The 18,351-nt window shown below is 38.2% G+C and overlaps 2 protein-coding genes across 2 annotated transcripts; one reads left to right on the forward strand and one right to left on the reverse strand.

Annotated features, from left to right (window-relative positions):
* Positions 1-7,079: 7,079 nt before the first annotated feature.
* On the forward strand, positions 7,080-11,703 carry LOC309715110 (calpain-1 catalytic subunit-like). Its single transcript, XM_082547948.1, has 13 exons — positions 7,080-7,187; positions 7,264-7,530; positions 7,671-7,758; positions 8,261-8,376; positions 8,477-8,610; positions 8,705-8,888; positions 8,992-9,054; positions 9,218-9,303; positions 9,722-9,793; positions 9,975-10,132; positions 10,280-10,437; positions 10,705-10,716; positions 10,845-11,703. Exons 1-13 carry the CDS (start codon positions 7,110-7,112, stop codon positions 11,040-11,042), a joined length of 1,614 nt encoding a protein of 537 aa, XP_082404074.1. The 5' UTR covers positions 7,080-7,109; the 3' UTR covers positions 11,043-11,703.
* Positions 11,704-14,282: 2,579 nt separating this feature from the next.
* Positions 14,283-18,179, reverse strand: nsrp1 (nuclear speckle splicing regulatory protein 1). Its single transcript, XM_082547949.1, has 7 exons — positions 18,027-18,179; positions 17,095-17,185; positions 16,841-16,897; positions 16,614-16,742; positions 16,246-16,453; positions 16,014-16,116; positions 14,283-15,911 (listed from the first exon to the last, which is right to left on the reverse strand). The coding sequence occupies exons 1-7, from the start codon at positions 18,044-18,046 to the stop codon at positions 15,095-15,097; spliced, it is 1,425 nt and encodes a 474-aa protein (XP_082404075.1). The 5' UTR covers positions 18,047-18,179; the 3' UTR covers positions 14,283-15,094.
* Between the last annotated feature and the right edge of the window lie 172 nt (positions 18,180-18,351).

Raw genomic sequence — 18,351 nt, forward strand, 5'->3', positions numbered from 1 at the left:
TAAAGCTCTGACTTGTATTATAATAATAATAATAATAATAATAATAATAATGGATTGCATTTATATAGCGCTTTTCAAGAACCTCAAAGCGTTATACAATTCCACTATTCATTCACTCTCACATTCACACACTGGTGGAGGCAAGCTACAGTTGTAGCCACAGCTGCCCTGGGGCGCACTGACAGAGGCGAGGCTGCCATATCGCGCCATCGGCCCCTCTGGCCATCACCAGTAGGCAGTAGGTGAAGTGTCTTGCCCAAGGACACAACGACCGAGACTGTCCGAGCCGGGGCTCGAACCGGCAACCATGCAATCGTATGAGTCTGTGGTCTGGGAGAGAGTCTGTAACTCTCTGTCTGCAAAATACAGTATATAATGACCAATTTTGGGCAATTAATTATATAGTTACTTCTTCAAAAAAGTAACTCAGTTTGGCAAACAACAAAGTTTTTTGCAGCTATTTTTTTTTTTTAACGCAGCCAATGCGCTTTTAAATAAACATTTCAAACTATTTACAGAACAATCAGCTGTTCTGCATCAAATCTGATGCCACACAAATTATTTGTGTCACTCCAAAAAACATTTCTGTCCACTATGAGATAAAAGAGAAAAAAAGCCTGATACCTGCAGGCCTGACAACAGGAGATGTATCACTCCTGTAACACCTGTAACATTCAGCAGTCGCCTCATTGTTCTGACACACACAACAAAATTATTGACTACACTGCACACTGACTACACAAGATTTGCGCTGAACGTCTCAAATCTCTCACATCTCAAAACACCGCCGTCACTCCTAAAACTTCCCCCCGTTTCTTAACAACAAGATGCCACGTTGCCATATCATTTTTTGATTGGTCGACATGGTACTTTTTTGGACCAATAGGAAAGGTGGGGGGTGGAGTTTGTTTTTGCTCACAGGCTTTCGAGCGTTTTCCTTATAAAACGCCGTTTTTACCGTTTCTTCCCGCAGTAAATATAAACAGTACTCAGGAAGAAAACCAAACATTGCATATTTTTATCACAACTCTGGTTTTACGTGGCCTATCAACACAATTTAAAAACTGGTATAAAGTCAAAACTTTTTCTGTCAATTGTTCCGTCTGTCCTGCTCACATCTCCAATGCTTGTACACGTTGTCATTAACGTGGCTTCACTCCACATCAGCCACGCCGCTTTGCTAGCTAAAACACCGGTGTCGGCACCAGAGATGGGCAGTAACGCGTTACTGTAATCCGATTACTTTTTTCAAGTAACGAGTAAAGTAAGGGATTAGTATTGCAAAAACGGTAATTAGATTACCGTTACTTTCCCGTAGGAACGCTGCGTTACTGCGTTACTAAAACCGTTATTTTTTTTTGCGAGAATGTCTCATGACAGTGACGGAAGCGAGTGTGATGTTCGTGACAAAAGCTGTGTGCAGATCAACAGTGGATCATATATCCAGTGCGGGAGAGATTATGAGCGTGCAGCGTTTAAAGCGTGGAAGTACTGACCTTACTTTGAGTTTGATTCCATAAAAAGTGACAAAAACATTAGTTTCCGTTGCGCGTGGGAAGAAAACTTCTTTTTACAGCGAAAAAAAAACCCCTAAACTTCCAAGCAAGCACCAAGTGCGCTACCACGTAATGGGAAACTCACAGAGAAACTCGCGGATTCTTCCACTGACCGCTGCGGCACACCTGCACCAGGGTAAACCTCCGCCTACGCCACTCCTGCTTTACAGGTGAAAATAGAGCAAAAGGACCGCTAGTCTTTGACTTTATTTATTTTCTGCTGTGTTTTACTTGCATCTATTTGAAAGAGTGAGTGTAAACACACAAAAAAATGTATGTGCTGGAATGTGCAGAAAATAGGTTTAAATGTTAAACAAATTTCTTCCAGTCAGAGAATGTTGCATATAATTTAATTTTTGCTTGATGCATAAAGTTAAAAGATTAAAACTAATAAAACAAGTTTTAAAAAGGGACTTTTCCATTTGATTACATTTTGTATGATGTATTATGCAGAAAAAGTAGAATTGGGCTGAAAGATCTATCACTTTATTACCTATTCAGGTTGTAAATCGTGCTTTTAAAAAGTAACTAAGTAACTAAGTAATTAATTACTTTTGAAAATAAGTAATCAGTAAAGTAACTGGATTACTTTTTTGGGGAAGTAATCAGTAATTAGTTACTGATTACTTTTTTCAAGTAACTTGACCAACACTGGTCAGCACATAAGGACGCTGTCATAGCCTGTCAATGACGTTCGCTGCGTATATACGTATCGGCTGAACTATGGGATAAGGTGGCATCGTTCTAATCCCATATGGGAGCAGCCAGTCACTTACTGACTAACACTGCAAAACATGATTGTTGAAGTATTAATTTGAATTTCAATTCAGGTTAGTTTTTTTTTGTGCACAACGCAGATTTTGGACATAACCCTAACAAATTTAAATTGAAAAAAAAAAAGCCTCTTTTTTTTCTTTCAGTGGTCCATCATTTCTATGTACAACTAGACCCAACAAAATCAGGAGACTTGCTGTTACAGGAATAACGTCTTCCTTCACCAATGGGAAAGCAGGACATTTTCTGTCAGGGTGACAAGGCTGACAACATAACCCTTTTTGATTTGCTTGGAGAATCACCGTAGACCAGTTAATCTTTTGTGATCAGTCCCTTCTACCATTTTTTCATATAAATATGACTGCAACATAGACATTCACCATGTGACACCTCCACTGTCTCACCATTTGTTTTCAAATAATTTCATTAAAAAGGCAACAACAATATAAACGTGGTTCAGATGGATGTACTACAAAGCAAGTTAAAACATATCCAGCTCTCTTTGCATCATCTCACTTAATAAAAACTCAGTAGGAGGTAACTGTTAGAAAGAAGTTTTTTGATAGTTTCTTTTTTAACATTGATTCCAATATATGCTAATAATAGAGTTGATACACTCCTCGTTAGATATAAGCACACAGTGTGAAGGGTTAACTCAGAGGCAGGAGAGGTAAATGGCTAAACACTTACACAGTTTCAAATAGGGAGAGGCTGCTTTGACATTTTGTGAGCAGTGTTGCCAAGGGAAGCAACAGCTTTGCACATGCACAATTCATTTGCAGTTTGTACGCATAGGGGTGAATATCTCCTGCTCCGACATAAGGTAGGGGCGACTGCTGCATGAGGACTAGCTGCCACCTGCCAAGTTTTCTCACACAGGACAAGATCCCTGATTGGAAACCCAAGACCACTGACATGCAAAAGGTCACAAGGAGAACACAGTGGAATTTGCTCACCCATAGCCAATCACAAACATTTCCCGATGTCATGTGTCTAATATATGCTTTGAGCTATAACCTGTAATTCACTTCTCTGTGTGCAAACTGCCTGACATACAGAAGTCCACAGCTTTGCAACCCAACTATTTAAATGCATAATAATAAAATAGATTATCTTCTGAACTCCTGAAAAAGAACACCACATAAAGTGTATTATGACAAATAGTGATGGGAATTGAGAAGTCTGCTTGTCTAACAGTCCCACTTATCTGTTAGTGTGTCAGAGGAGGAAAATACCGGTGCAGACAATATGCTTCTTAGTATTGGTGGTAACTCTCAAAGGTGGGTATTAAGAACCGATAAGAGTATCGGCAAGGAATTAAATCAATACGTAATATTTGTAACGGAATGAGAGTCAGAAAATTATTATCAGTTCCCATCCCTGATGACAACACTCATCAACTTTCTTAAACTGGTCTCTAGCCCAGGCTTTCTGTTTCAGGATTTGTGCATCTTCAAATCTAAGGCAGCGTTTGATACCTAATTTCCCTCTTCTGCACATAACAGGTTAATGCAGTATTGTCTACTCCAATCAGAGACCTTACAGTGTGACCAGGTCATTCAAAATCTCTTAAGTAGATAATCTAGATAGCACAGCTATGTACTATGAATAAAAGAGTTACTGAAATTTTTTTCATTCATTGTTGAAGTAAAAATGGTAAATGGTCTGTATTTATATAGCGCTTTACTAGTCCCTAAGGACCCCAAAGCGCTTTACAAAACCAGTCATCTACCCATTCACACACAGGTGATGGCAAGCTACATTGTAGCCACAGCCACCCTGGGGCGCACTGACAGAGGCGAGGCTGCCGGACACTGGCGCCACCGGGCCCTCTGACCACCACCAGTAGGCAACGGGTGAAGTGTCTTGCCCAAGGACACAACGACCGAGACCGTCCAAGCTGGGGCTCGAACCGGCAACAATCCGATTACAAGGCAAACACCCAACTCTTGAGCCACACTGTGGTGCTTACATGCATGTTAACTCTGAATATTACCTGGTTCAGGGCAGGTTATGTGCTCAACAAATTGTATGTTACCATAGGGATCTAGTCAGGAGAAAAGAACCACTTTCATGAGGCATTCGAAGTCTGATTTTAGGCCAAACATACCTCAGTAACCCATTAATCTCCCTTTGTAGTACACCCCTCAGTTCAATGACTTAGATTAGCAGAGGTGAGGCACAGCAGACAGCTCAACCCATATGGAAAAGAAATAGTAAAAACTTATATGTGATTACTCATGAAAGTGGCCACTTTCTCATTACTTTCATATATTGTTTTAGTAAGTATCCAAAACATACAAGTTTCATTATATAATTTTTCAAGGGATCTTACATCTGTTTTCAGTCTTACATGCTTTTCATACAAGTTTCACACAAGACAGATACAAACTTTATAAGATTTATATATATCTTTTCCATATGGGAAGGCCTGTGCCTCGCAGCTTTGTGGAGTTTTGTCTGCAGAGGGTCCTAGTGCTGTGGAAAACGTCACGCCTCATTCCTGTACCAATGACTCCACATCCTGGAGACCCCCAAGATTGCAAGCCTGTTGCACTGACTTCTCACGTCATGAAGATGCTGGAAAGACTCATCCTTGACCAGCTCTGACCTATTTTCAGGCTACATCAGGATCACCTTCAGTTCGCTGCAGGTTGATGCGTCTCTTGTGTCCTGGATTGTTGATTACCTCACAGGAGGACCACAAGATTACAATATCACCGTACGTTCTCTATCATATTGAGACTATCTCTCCACTCCGTTACATATTCCATATGTAATGAGGAGACAGTGCAATTGAAGCCAGAGTTAATTTACCAACTTGTGCATATATACACAGCACGCCTCCATTGTGGTCATGAGAGGCGACCATGATCAGTGGTCACCTCTCATGACCATGATCAATGGACATGACATAAGAATTTACATATTATTGATCAAGGAACTGACCTCCCAGCCCATTGTTCATTCAGTGGGCTGGTTTCAGTCATTATGCAAATGTATTGTTTATAAGATTGTGGAAACCTGCAGTCAGCTGAGACTGAAGAAGTCACTTGGACGAGTGACGAAACATTTCTCCCACTGAAAATGCTACGTCCATAGGAACAGAATCAACTTTTGGAGAATTACTTACCTGGATGATTGAGCATGCATCAAGACGACATTTAACTCATTCACTGCCAGCCATTGGCAGTGAATGAGTTAAACCCATTGACTCATTCACTGCAATTGACGGCTATAGACGTCAATGGCAGTGAATGAGTTAACAATATTTCATAATAAACTTTATTGTATTTTATTACAAAAGCAAGAACTTAAAATTGCATTACCTCATCATCTAAAACCTGAGACTTGGTGATGTACAGGATTCCTATACAGTATCTGCATTTTTACAGACACATCACTGTACATTACTATCACAACCACAACACTCTCTCTCTCATTTTCTTCTCTCATTCCAACTAAATGAACATTTCTACAGGTAACAATCACAACCACTTCAACTAAATAAGATTTTCTTGTTTGTTTTTTTCAGTCGACATTTTCAGGGAACATGATATGGTATTAGCTTCGGGCAGCAAAGAAATATGTCAGGCATCCTTTGTTACGCTAACATGTTAAAACATGGTAAAATGTGTGTGACAGCTCTACGATAAGAGCGAGCTTGTTTCAAACTCCAGGCCAAATGCACACCCCATATTTAAGTGAAGTACAAGAAAAACAAACGCAGCAATCACTCTTTGTGTAGGCACTGCTGGAAAAAGACATACTGAGATGTATTTATTTGTATTGATCACTGTGTAGAAATGTGGTTAAATGATTGAAACACTGGAAACTGATCTGCTCACTGTAACTCAGCCAACAGTTTTGTCAAAACATCAGTTTTAATGAGGAACAGAAATAATAGTTTTAACACACTCCTCCTCATATTTCTGCCTCTTATTCCAAAAACATGAATATGATAGTGGTAAATATCACAACCACATTAACGAAATAAGGTAAAATGCTCATGACAGTTGTCCCAACTTCTAACAGCCATCTAAAACTTTTTGTAGGACCAATGCCCAACATGTAATAAATAAATATATAATTTCCTTTATTTGATTTCAAACCCCAAACTTTTACTGTCATTACCTCAGCCTTTTTTCTGCCATAATACCAATACAAGTTTCCTTTTCTATTTACTAAATAAGACAAACATTAACCCGAGTGACCAGCTGGAAAGAAAAAAAAAAACTACTGGTAATGTTTTTAATTACATTTAATAATTTTAACTGAAAGATAGACTCAACAGGATAATGTAGTAGCAGCAGCACCTTTGAAGAAGATGATATTTTAACATGTTCTCCTAAAAGACGTGGAAAACTTCATTCTGATCACAAAAACAAAGCAAACAAACAAACTGTATTTATTTATTCAGTTATATTGTGCTAAAATGAAAACACTACATTATTTGATGCCACAGTGTGCATGGTAAGAATGTATACACAATTTTTTTTCTAATACAAGTGTAAGCACAGCAAATTATTGAAAGTTAGACTTCATGCCTGGTTGTTGACTGTGTGTGAACATGTCCAAACCCATGCTGGATTTCAGCAGATGGAGCAATATGCAAATTACAAGAAATCAAATTATCAGGTGTCATGGTTTTGCACCTGTTTTTTCCAGAGAAAATCTATTTTGTTGTCCAACCCATTCCTCTCAGCCACAGCCTATAATAGCTGTTCTACATTTTTGGGGGTGGGATTTCAAACTTGCGTAAGACAGTGTGAATATAAGATGCTGCACATATCACATTTGGCAATTCCAAGGTGCTTCTCTTGCAAGGAAGAATCAGTTGCTTGCCACCGTGCACAGGTAATAATCTCTGTTCTTTCAAGAAAAACCTTTAAATTAGAGTTTTGTGTTTCTGAATTTTTTTTCCTTGCACCAGAATCTCTCTGAAGACTTCGTCATCATCATCATCATGGCTAAATCTGAAACTTGTCTCGTCAACTTGCGTTACCCAGATGGCAGCGAGGGAAGCCCCTCCAACCCTGCCAAGTTCAAAAATCAGGACTTCGCTCAGATAAAAGCTGACTGCCTCCACAAAGGAGAACTGTTTGTGGACAATGAGTTCCCACCAAACGGTCTTTCTTTGGGTGACCTGCCTGATATGAGTCCCTCACAGGAGAGTGAAGTGAAATGGCTTCGACCAGCAGTTAAATCATTTTAATTATATTTATTTTTCTTTCACTTTCAAATCTGATGGATTGTTAGTTAGCATTTCTGTACAGTAGGAAAAACAGATTCTTTTTAAATGCTTGTCAACATCACATTTTTCTCCACTGTCTTTTCAAGGATTTATTGAGAGAACGAGGAAAGAAGGATAAGCCTGCTTTCTGTACAGATGGTATGTCACGATTTGACTTTGGACAAGGCAACGTGGGTAAGCAAAACTTTCTTATTTATAGCTAATGACAATGACAACTATGTTCCACAGTTCAGTTCATTTTTATTTTAAACATGTACGTTCACGATCATTACATAATATCATTCCATTTTTTTTGAAAGGGAGTAGGTAGACGTACACACTTATTTGGCCCTACCCCCTCAAATTTTACATCTCATTCATTTAATTTTCTTTTAGTCTTAAATTAAACAAACAAATGAAACCAAAACAAAACAAAACCAAAAAAAAATCACAATATAGTTTCTTTCATATAAATAAAGACAGAATGTGTAAATATGCAGATTCACAAATAATGAAACCAACAAACCAAAACATCCCTTCAATTACGGTCCTGTGTTAACCCCGTTTTCTTCATTCTTATATTTGTTTAAAATTAGTTTTGGTTTATGTTGTTACTTTCTTTTATTTCTGCTTTTAGACTGTTCCATAATTTAACTCCGTCAGCTTGAGAAAACTATTAGTTTCCTTCTTTTATCAGGTAACTGCTGGTTTGTGTCTGCAATATCTGCACTGACCTTTCAAACAAATCTGATGGAACAAGTTGTACCAATGGACCAGTCCTTTGTGGATTATGCAGGAATATTTCACTTCCGGGTAACAAAGGATTAATAAATGTGTCTAAAGAATACTTTTACAAAACAGAAACACAACACACTGGTTATTAATCCTTATTAAGCTGTTTTCTCTGTTTCAGTTCTGGTGGTTTGGAAAGTGGGTAGATGTTGTCATTGATGACAATCTGCCAACGAAAAACAAGCAGTTACTGTTTGCGTCCTCGAAATGTGGAAATGAGTTCTGGGCTCCTCTGCTGGAGAAGGCATATGCCAAGTACAGAACCACGTCACACACTTTCACGTAAATCAGTTCAGAAGGTTCAGAAAAGATTTACAAATATTTTTCTTTCTCTGTGTGTCTCCTTCAGACTTTGTGGTTCATATGCAAACCTGCGTGGTTGGTCATCATCAGATGCCTTCAAAGATTTCACTGGAGGTGTGAACCAGATTTACTATCCCACAGAGCCCAACGCACCGAGTTGCGATGAGCTTTGGCTGACACTAAGCAGAGCCACTAAGTGCAAATCACTGATTTGCTCTTCGACTAAAAAGGTGAGAAATAAATTTCTAGAGAAACAATAAAACAAAACAACAATAATTAAAATCAAAACAAAAGAACCCTCAATACATAATTTATCTTGCGTGTCTTTTCCAGGATGCAATGGCCAACAATGGATTGGTGATGAGGCATGCCTATTCTGTCACAGGCATCACTGAGGTAAATTCTTGAGTTTCAAAAGTATATTCCATCTAGGAAAGGGGCTTTTGGTACGAGGTTAATTGCAGCAAAATTGTAACAGTGTCAATTAAAGAATACTTGGTGATAATGATAAAGAAGAATTTCGTTTAAAAAAAAAAAAACTTTATTATTTCATCTGAAGGTGGAATTAAACGCCTCTAAAGTACGACTGGTGCGAGTCATGAACCCATGGGGCAGACGGGAGTGGAACGGAAAATGGAGCGACAAGTACTTGACTTAATCAAACAACAAACAATGTCCATATACCACTGACAATGACACAATTTTTACTAGTGTTGCACCTACACATAATCAACTCATTATTATTATTATTATTTAATTAAAAGCTGTTTTTTTACAAAACCACAGCACTTGAATTTCTAAACATGAGATAAACAGTATAGTTGGAACAACATCAGTGGTCAATCAAAAAAAGAGTGAGAGAGAGAGAAAACACATATGCGTGCTGTGCAAAATGAAAATGGCCAGACATCCACAGAGAACAATAGTGGTGGATGACCACAGGATGCTTTCTGTTATAAAGAAGAACAACTTAAGAACTTCAAGACAAATGAAATTGTAAATTAGATATATCTGTTTTGCTGCATTAAAGTCTGTCATTAACTTATTTGTTTTGTGTTCTCAGGTCAGATTTGTGGGACAAAGTAAGTCCAGAAGTTAAAAAAAAGTGTTTCGACCGTGACGACGGAGAGTTCTGGTAAATTAGAAATTTTGCACACTGTTTACTCTCAATATTTTAAAAAAGCATTTTAAAAACTCAAAAACAAACAAAACAATCACACAATCATTTTGATGCATTACTAAAGAGTTTATGTCTTACTGCTTGATATTTAATGTTTATTTCCTATTTTATCTCTATCTGCTCATCTGGCTGTCAGGATGCAAATGGAGGACTTCTGTTCCTGTTTTGCTAAAGTATACATCTGCTGTGAGACCCCTAACTTTCTTGATGGAGACTTAAAATGTCAGTGGAATTGCATGATTTACGATGACAGCTGGGTAGCAGGGACATCTGCAGGTGGCAATGTGAAACACTGTAAGACAAGTTCATTCCTTTCTAAACTTTAACTATCACTAAAGGAATATTTTGGTTTTTACATTTTTCATTTACCTGTACAAACACAAAACCCACCATAAATTTCTAAAACCTGTAACTAACAAATAAACTGTTTCCTCTCTGTAGCCACCTTTGCAACAAACCCTCAGTATCGCATTCGAGTGACTGTTATAGACAAGAAGGAGCCGGGAGACAAAAACATCATGCTCTCCCTGATGCAGAAACCTCATCAGGGAAATCGCATTGAGATACACCGCCACAAAACTACACTTACCATCTATAAGGTATTCATTCTGAATCCGCTTCCTTTAATTTAAATAATTGTTAAATACTGCAACTGACTACCAAAGGACAAGAAACTAAATCTTTAAAACAATTGTATCACCCTGTTATTAAAACACAAGCGCTTTTCCTAATTGAGCAGCTGAGTTAGTAAGACAATAACAATAAAAAAATGCCTTCACTGATTTCACATTCATTAAAGTTACTATGGAAAATGGTTCCTGCGAAACAGTTTAATGATATTATTCTTACCATTTTCCAATTAACAGATTCCACCAGGGGTAAGTGCAAACAATAACAAATATATGAAACTTTGACTGTGCACCGAAAGTAAATTCAGCATTTTAATAACAATGTATACTTAGACTCAGAAGAGTATTTCACTAAAGTTCCTTCATATTTCTCCCAGACCCCACAAGGACGCCTGCAACAGGATTTCTTTCAGAGGAACAGGCCTGTGAAGGCAGAAAAGACTTACAGCACTCGGCGAGATCTCACTGAACTCCACAGTCTGGAACCTGGAGAGTATGTGATCATCCCATCCACCAATGAACCCAACATCACTGCAGATTTCGCTCTCGCTGTCTACACCAAGACTGATGAATAAGATCATGTAAAGAATCCTTCACATAATGAAGGATTAATATGATTAACTCAGGATAATAAAATACATGAATTATTTACTTAACAAAAGACACCATAGGGTAATTTCCTATTTGTTAGCCAGACATCAGGTGTGTTATCTCTGCTGGCTGTGAAATATGGGCGGTGGGGTTCAAAATGGTCACATGAGTCATACTGTCTCATAAAATTTTTTATATGAGACATATAATTTTTTGCTGGGCATTTCTATTTATTTCACAGCCTGCATAGGCAAAATGCAGCCATGTAGTGCATTTTCTGCACAGATAACATAAATGCTGATAAATAACATGAATTTATCCATACCCAAAAGAAATAATAGGCTAAATGATTAAAATATACAAAGATAATGCTACTGATAGTTGGCCAGGTTCATCAATTTCTATAAAACAGAATAATGATTATGTAAAAGAATAAGTTCTGTGGACACTGGGAGTTTAGTTTGAAGAAGTGATGTGGTGATGCAGTGGATAAGGTTCCTGGTTTAATGTCCTGATCTTCTGTGTGGACTTTGAGTGTTCTCCCCTTTTGAGGACAGATTCCCACATTCCAAAGACACGGATCTTCACTGGTGACTCTAAACTGGCTTTCACAAAGAATAAGAAAATAAAACAGCTCTGACTCTGTCTATTCTCATTTTCCCCTCTACTCTCAATAGAAAATATTATTTGCAACATTAAGTGATGTCATCCTCAGCATAAACCGTTACACACACTGTGCTGCCATAAGGAAAATATTTATAAGGTAAAAAGAAAAGTTGGAAAATTACACAAGCTTGTGTAGCTTATTAGTTTAGCTTAATATGTAACCCCAGATAATAGTATGTTTTGATGGCCAATTAGCAGCATTCTATAAAGGGCTGCCAGTCAGAGGTGGGTAGTAACGAGTTACATTTACTCCGTTACATTTACTTGAGTAAGTTTTTGGAAAAAAAAGTACTTTGAAAGTACCTTTTTTGCACGATACTTTTTACTTTTACTTGAGTACATTTGTGAAGAAGAAACGGTACTTTTACTCCGCTATATTTGCAAAATTTAACTCGTTACTTTTTTAAAAAATAATTAGTTTAACACATTAAATAACATGCCACCAGTGGAGTTTCCGGTAACTTTTTTACCAATCAGATGTGGCCATGCAGTCACATGACCAATTTGAAACACAAACACATCCTCCAACCACACACACCCTTATTTTGCTCCGTTGAGGTTTATTTCACACCTCAAACATTTAGTAAACAATTAAAAATGACAGGTAGTAATAAAATAAACTACTAACTCTTTTACACTATGTCCACACCTACACGGGTATTTTTGAAAACGCAGCTGTTTCGTCCACACGTAAACAGCGTTTTGAATCACCGAAAACGGAGATTTTTTAAAACTCCTTTTTTGCCTTTACGTGTGGACGAAAAATACAGAGTTTGTCACACAACGTCAAAGGTATGTGCCTTTTTTTCACGTCACACTGTGCACCACGTTATTGTTTACATGAGATGAATTGCAGAATGCCGGATAGAGACAAAATACTGTTACTGTTAATCTGACTATCTTCAGTTTTTACAGGCTTACATACACACGCAGTTACTGTCCCTCCATTTACAAAGGCAGAGGCGTCACGTTGTGAATATTTTATGTGTAGTTGTTTTTTTGCCTGTGTAATAATATTCAACATTGCTATCAATACATTTGTCAAAAAATGCCTCTCTGTGCAAAAGGGGTTCAAAAACATAAACAACTGTGGGATACTGTTTGTCTGTGGTTTGAACCAGGGGAACAAATCACGGCAGGATCAGCCTGATATTATTTGTATCCCGCTGTAACTTTACTGTATAAAGAGCAAACATCTCCAACATGTCAGGAGTAGTTAGTCATTACAACAAGTGTTTGTGAACTAAAAATCAAGAATGTGGGATACTGTTTGTCCGGGATTTGAACAGCCCAGCGCGTGCTCCCGACGCAGGGAAAACCAATTCTGCTGACGAGACCTACCTTGGCACTTGTGCAGGTGAAGCCAAAGGGAAGACATGCTTCATCATATTTTATAGTCTTTGGCTTAGAATGAAGTTGGTTGGAAACATACTCAGCGATGCTTCATCTCCTGCTTTGCGTTTCTGTGGCCGCTTGTGCTAGCAGTGTCCAAGCGTTTTGGTTTTTTCCCCCCTTTTCATACCGTGCCTCCCCTGCAATGGCTCTGCGCCCCCCCCCCCCCCCACACACACACTTTGGGAAGGTCTGAGCTAGCCCAACTGCAGTAACCCTACAAACTGCTGTTTAGTTTTCTGCCTAAATTTATGTCAGAAGTGATACCAGAGCTGTACGTTTTAATCTTTTCAGAAATCTCTCAGTCAGAACATGTTATATTATCTTTAGATGGAAACGAGCGAGCTAATGCCCTGCTACCTTCTAATTCTGTTATACTTCATAAATCCTGTTTTCATGGATGCCTGGATTTTAAACTTAATTGTTACACCGGGTAGAGCAGCCACAATGCTCATTTTATTAAAGATCAAAGAATTTAGACAGTTTTTTAATGTGATCTTTTTTGTCCATTTCCTTTCATAATTTTCATAATACAAAATGTTATCATTATTCAAGTTACCAGCAATGGCTAGCAAAAGTTCCATTCATAAACTATTAGGGTGCCATGGTCAGATAGGTATACCTGCTAATTAGTGCTTAGTAACTTTATAACATACTAGAACTAGGTTTTAGAGCCAGTTTAAGGGGTGCAGTTTGGGGGGGGGGGGGGGGTTTCAGAGGGGGGGATTACTTGGGGAATCCCCAAAGTATTTAGACCAAAAAATGTAAACCATTTTCTTTATTTTTCCTTTTTTGTTTAATATTGTTGTGACACAAATGAGCAAACTGATTATTTGACAGTTAACCTTCCTACATTCTATTACTAAGAGGTTGGATGAAGTTAGGATCAGTCAATCAGTGATCTAACTTCCTCAACAGTGATCAATATCTGTGTTTGAGCAAATTATACATTAAAAAAATGCCCATGTTAAGTAAAACATATTGTGAAATAGGCATAATAGTGACTCAGCAGCATTAATGGTGAAAGCAAATAAATATGTTTAACTGTCAATTCTCTATATCTCCAACTTTCCTTTGCAATGATTATATAGCAATAAAAAATGATACCCTCTGAATTCTTTTGTACTTATTTCAGTATGTAATTAAGACTGACCAGGAGCAGTAGAAACTGTGAATCAGACCTTATTTTATTAGTCCATCACTGAATACACCAGAAAAATAAAAAGTGAATGAACACATCACCAGTTCAGAAGTCAAATCTGCAGTTTAGCAGCTGAGATAAAACGTACGATTTACACTCATTCATTTAGGACAGGATACAAGAGGCTCTCTAGAAAAAACCCCTCATATTCAACATTTTTATTTTTACAAAGATAAAACACAAATCTGCATTTCTTTGCCAGGGACTGTGAAATATTTGCACACTTTCAGTCTGTTCATTGTATGGTGGTTACAGGAAAAGGTTGGTAATGTACTATAATCATATTAATGTTCCATGAAAAGACTATAACCAACAATAAACTTACCCTACTAACAAGTACTGTCATCTTACTCAGTTTGAGCTTTACTGCTGTTCAGAAACATTATGAAGATCAAAAATCCACATTGCTGCAGTGGGAGGATGGTCTTTAAAATGAACACAAACATTGCAGTTCATCCTGTTCTATTCTTAAAGCCCCACTAGTCCACCATGTATGCATTAATCCACAGTGAAAAATAGTCCTTAAAAATACATTTTCCCAATTTCCTCCAGTTTGAGGATTTTCCCCCTAAACATTTAAATAAGTCTCTTACATACAGCTTCATGTTAAGATGTTAAAATGTTTATTTTTCAGTAGGAACCACCCTACAGGTTCAGTTAGCACTAACTGTTTAAAGAAAAAAAAATCATTTGCTTTTTTAAGGGATGTCTTTTAAACAAAATATAAATATTCTCAAAACACAGAGTGCAGTTTGGAGATGTTTTCTGTGTGTGCTCTCAGTCCTCCTCTTTCTCGATATAGCTTTTAGATGCAGAGCGGGCCATCTGCCTGGCCATGTACCTCTCTCTTGCCGAACTCACAGTCTGATCTGTGCTGCGCTTTGCAAACTTGTTTGTCTTCTCTTCCGCTTCCTCTTTCTCCTCGCCTTGATTTTTCTGCTCATCTTTGTTCTCTATTGTGCATTCAACTTCTTCCTTCCTTTCAAGTTCATTTTCTTCCTTGTTCATGCCCTTCTCCTTCTCTGGTTCCTTCCGTAGTACCTGCTCTTCCTCCAGATGTCTGTCTTTCCTCTTGTCTTCATCCGGTTTCCTTCTCTTTTCCCTCTCCCCATTCTTATCCCGTTCTCTTTCTCTGGAGCTCCTCTCCCTCTTTCCATGCCTGTCGTCCCTTTCGGTATCACCTCTGCCTCCTCTACCTCTGTCGTCTTCTCTACCTCGGTCTCTGTCTCTCCTTCTATCTCTGTCGCTTCTTCTTTCTCCATGCCTGTCATCTCTTTCCCTTCCCCTGTTTCTGTCTCTTTCTCGCTCTCTATCTCTATTCCTTGCTCTGTCTTGGTCTCTGTGGCTCTTTTTATGTCTGTCTCGCTCCTTCTCCTTTTCCCTCTCCTTTTCGTCACCGCTCCCTGATGAAGGTGACCTCTGCCTGTACTGGCGTTTTGAGTGTGCAGAGCCGCCCCCAGGCTTGCTAAACCCAGATTTCTGCTCATGCGCCTCCTCGATATCACTGCTTGAACTTGGGATATTTTCATTGGATGGAGGCGAGGAAGCAGGTGAAGTCTTTTCTGTGTCTTTTGAATCCTTTGAAGTTTGAGGTCTGTAAAAGAAACAGTGATATAATAAAGACTCCGAAAAAAACAAAACAAAAAAAAAATGCACATGTTCATCAGTGAGCAAGTAATGAGAAGCTATGACTGACTTGTTCGCAGAGCGATCTGGTATTGCCTCCTCTCCTACAGTCTGATTCAACAGGTGCCGATAAAAGCCACTCAGGTCTTTTTGTTTCTTCACATCCAAAGCAGCTAAGTAAACACAAATTTTAACAAATCACACATACTTTGTATTTAAAATATCCAAAATGCTCAAAGATTACAAAAAGTTGCATCAGTCATTCACAGACATTAATAACAACTGCTAAGTATCACTCCAACCTTCCATCTCTGCCTCTCTCTTCTCTCTCTCCTCCTCCTCCTCCTGTTCCTGCAGTTTTTGCCTATAGGCGGATGTAACATAAGCCTCTTTATCTGCAAACTTCTCTCCCTCTGCTTCTCTTTCCTTGTGAATCTTCCTCTCCTCCCTTCGTTCTTGCTCTTTCTTTCGGTCCTCTACTGCTTTCATTAACTGGTGGATATATTTTGGCTGTAACAAAGAGAGACAGACAAATTTTCATCTCATATATTACATCAAATGGACATCAGAAAACAACTTGAACCGAGCAGCAGCACTGAGGTTTTGTTACTACTCCAGCTGCTTAGTTTTCAAGCACAGCTTTATAAGCATTCAGCATAAATTCATTTACCTTTTTGTCTGTGCCTCCCAGGATTTTTTTGTTGGTCTCTAGTCTCTGTTTTTGAATGTCATCGTACACAGCATCGTAGTCATATACAGTACTGTCCTGTTCCAGGGCCTTCTGCATCTCCAGACGCGTCTTCAGAAAGAAGGAAAGTGGAAGACAGAAAGATGAAGGCATCAAATCACTGTTTGTTTGTTTTTAATTTAATTGAATCTTTTAATTTTTCTTCTTACTTGTTTCATCATCTTCTTTTTTATAGATTCTCTCTGCAGGCTTTCCCCAACTGAGGTCTGAGGGAAAAAACATACAAAAATAAATTCAGTATATTTAGAAAGAAGCCTGCTAACAAGCAAGCTAGTTAGTGGATAAACTTCTTTATTATTTATTTTCAGTTTCTTACTAGACAAAATACTTGAATAAAATTCATTTTACTAAGTGACAAAGTACAAATTGTAATGTCTTGTTTATAACAAATCTGTTTACCCACCTCTTCATCGGAGTCATCATCGAATACAGAGGGTTTTGGTAAGGTAGTGGTCTTTGATAATCCCTTCTTTTGTGGCAAAATGAGCCCATACCTGAGGATAATCACGAAACAGAGGTTCTTAAATTAGGATTAAGATTAGGATTCAACTTTGTTGTCATTACACATGTATAAGTACAGGGTAACAAAATACAGTTTACATCGAATCAGAAGTGCAAGAGCAGTAAGTGCAAAAGTGCGATTATACACAGATAAGGGTAGTTTAAAAGGTGGGAATCATTATGAACGGATTCTGACAAATAAGTATACAGATGTTTATATTGCTATACAGAGAGCAAATATACAGATGTACTACGCACAAACGCACAGATGTATACATGTGTAGAGTTATACAAATGATCTGTATAGCATACAGATTCAACGGCACATTTGACAAGCTTTCACTGGTTATCATAATGATTATGCATCTTCAATGGGGACAACAGCAAAGGCTTTAAACTGACTGTGACACCAAGCAAGCATATTATTTGTTTGTTTTTTTACGAAATAGACCAAATTGTATTTTGAATGACTAGCATTTGCTGTGAACTCTTCCCAACTACAACCATCTGTTCGGGTTAAAATAAAATTAAAAAAAATAATAAGCTGACAGAGGAGTGGTAACCATGAAAAACACAAAACGGGTTTTTTGATAACCAACGTTAAGGAGCTGCTGTTTAATAAGTTATGAGAGAGACTAGCATAACGTTAGCATTTCGCTAGCTGGGTCGCTAGCTGCAAGGAGAGCCGACGTTTTTATACAAAACCCCGAGCTGGTACTACACGGCTGATATAGTGAAATAAGCTCTTTTAGCACGACTCTAAGCTTTACCGTAACAACCTGAAACAATATAATAACATGTTGTTATAATCATGCTAGCATGTCTGCAACTCACTGTTTCGTAGGGACCGCCATCTTGCTCCGCTGGCTGTGGACTCGCACAGCAGATTCGACACAATTTCAAGCGGCTACAAACACAAGCTTCAACTCAGCAGGCAGTAAATAAGGTCACCGCATGAAGGAGCCATATCCATGTTTTTGGGGAGTGTTATTTGCTGCTGTTATGGGTTTGACCCTCTTGACAAATGTACGGACTTCTAACGCATAGAGGTAACATTAGATAAACATCTGCATTCTCAATCATCCAGGAAAGTAAATCTCCAAAAGTTGATTCTGTTCATCTGGACATAGCGTTTTGTGGGAGAAACATTTCGTCACTC

Source organism: Aulonocara stuartgranti (assembly GCF_965226115.1).
Source record: "Aulonocara stuartgranti genome assembly, chromosome: 10".
Classification (NCBI taxonomy): Eukaryota; Metazoa; Chordata; class Actinopteri; order Cichliformes; family Cichlidae; genus Aulonocara; species Aulonocara stuartgranti.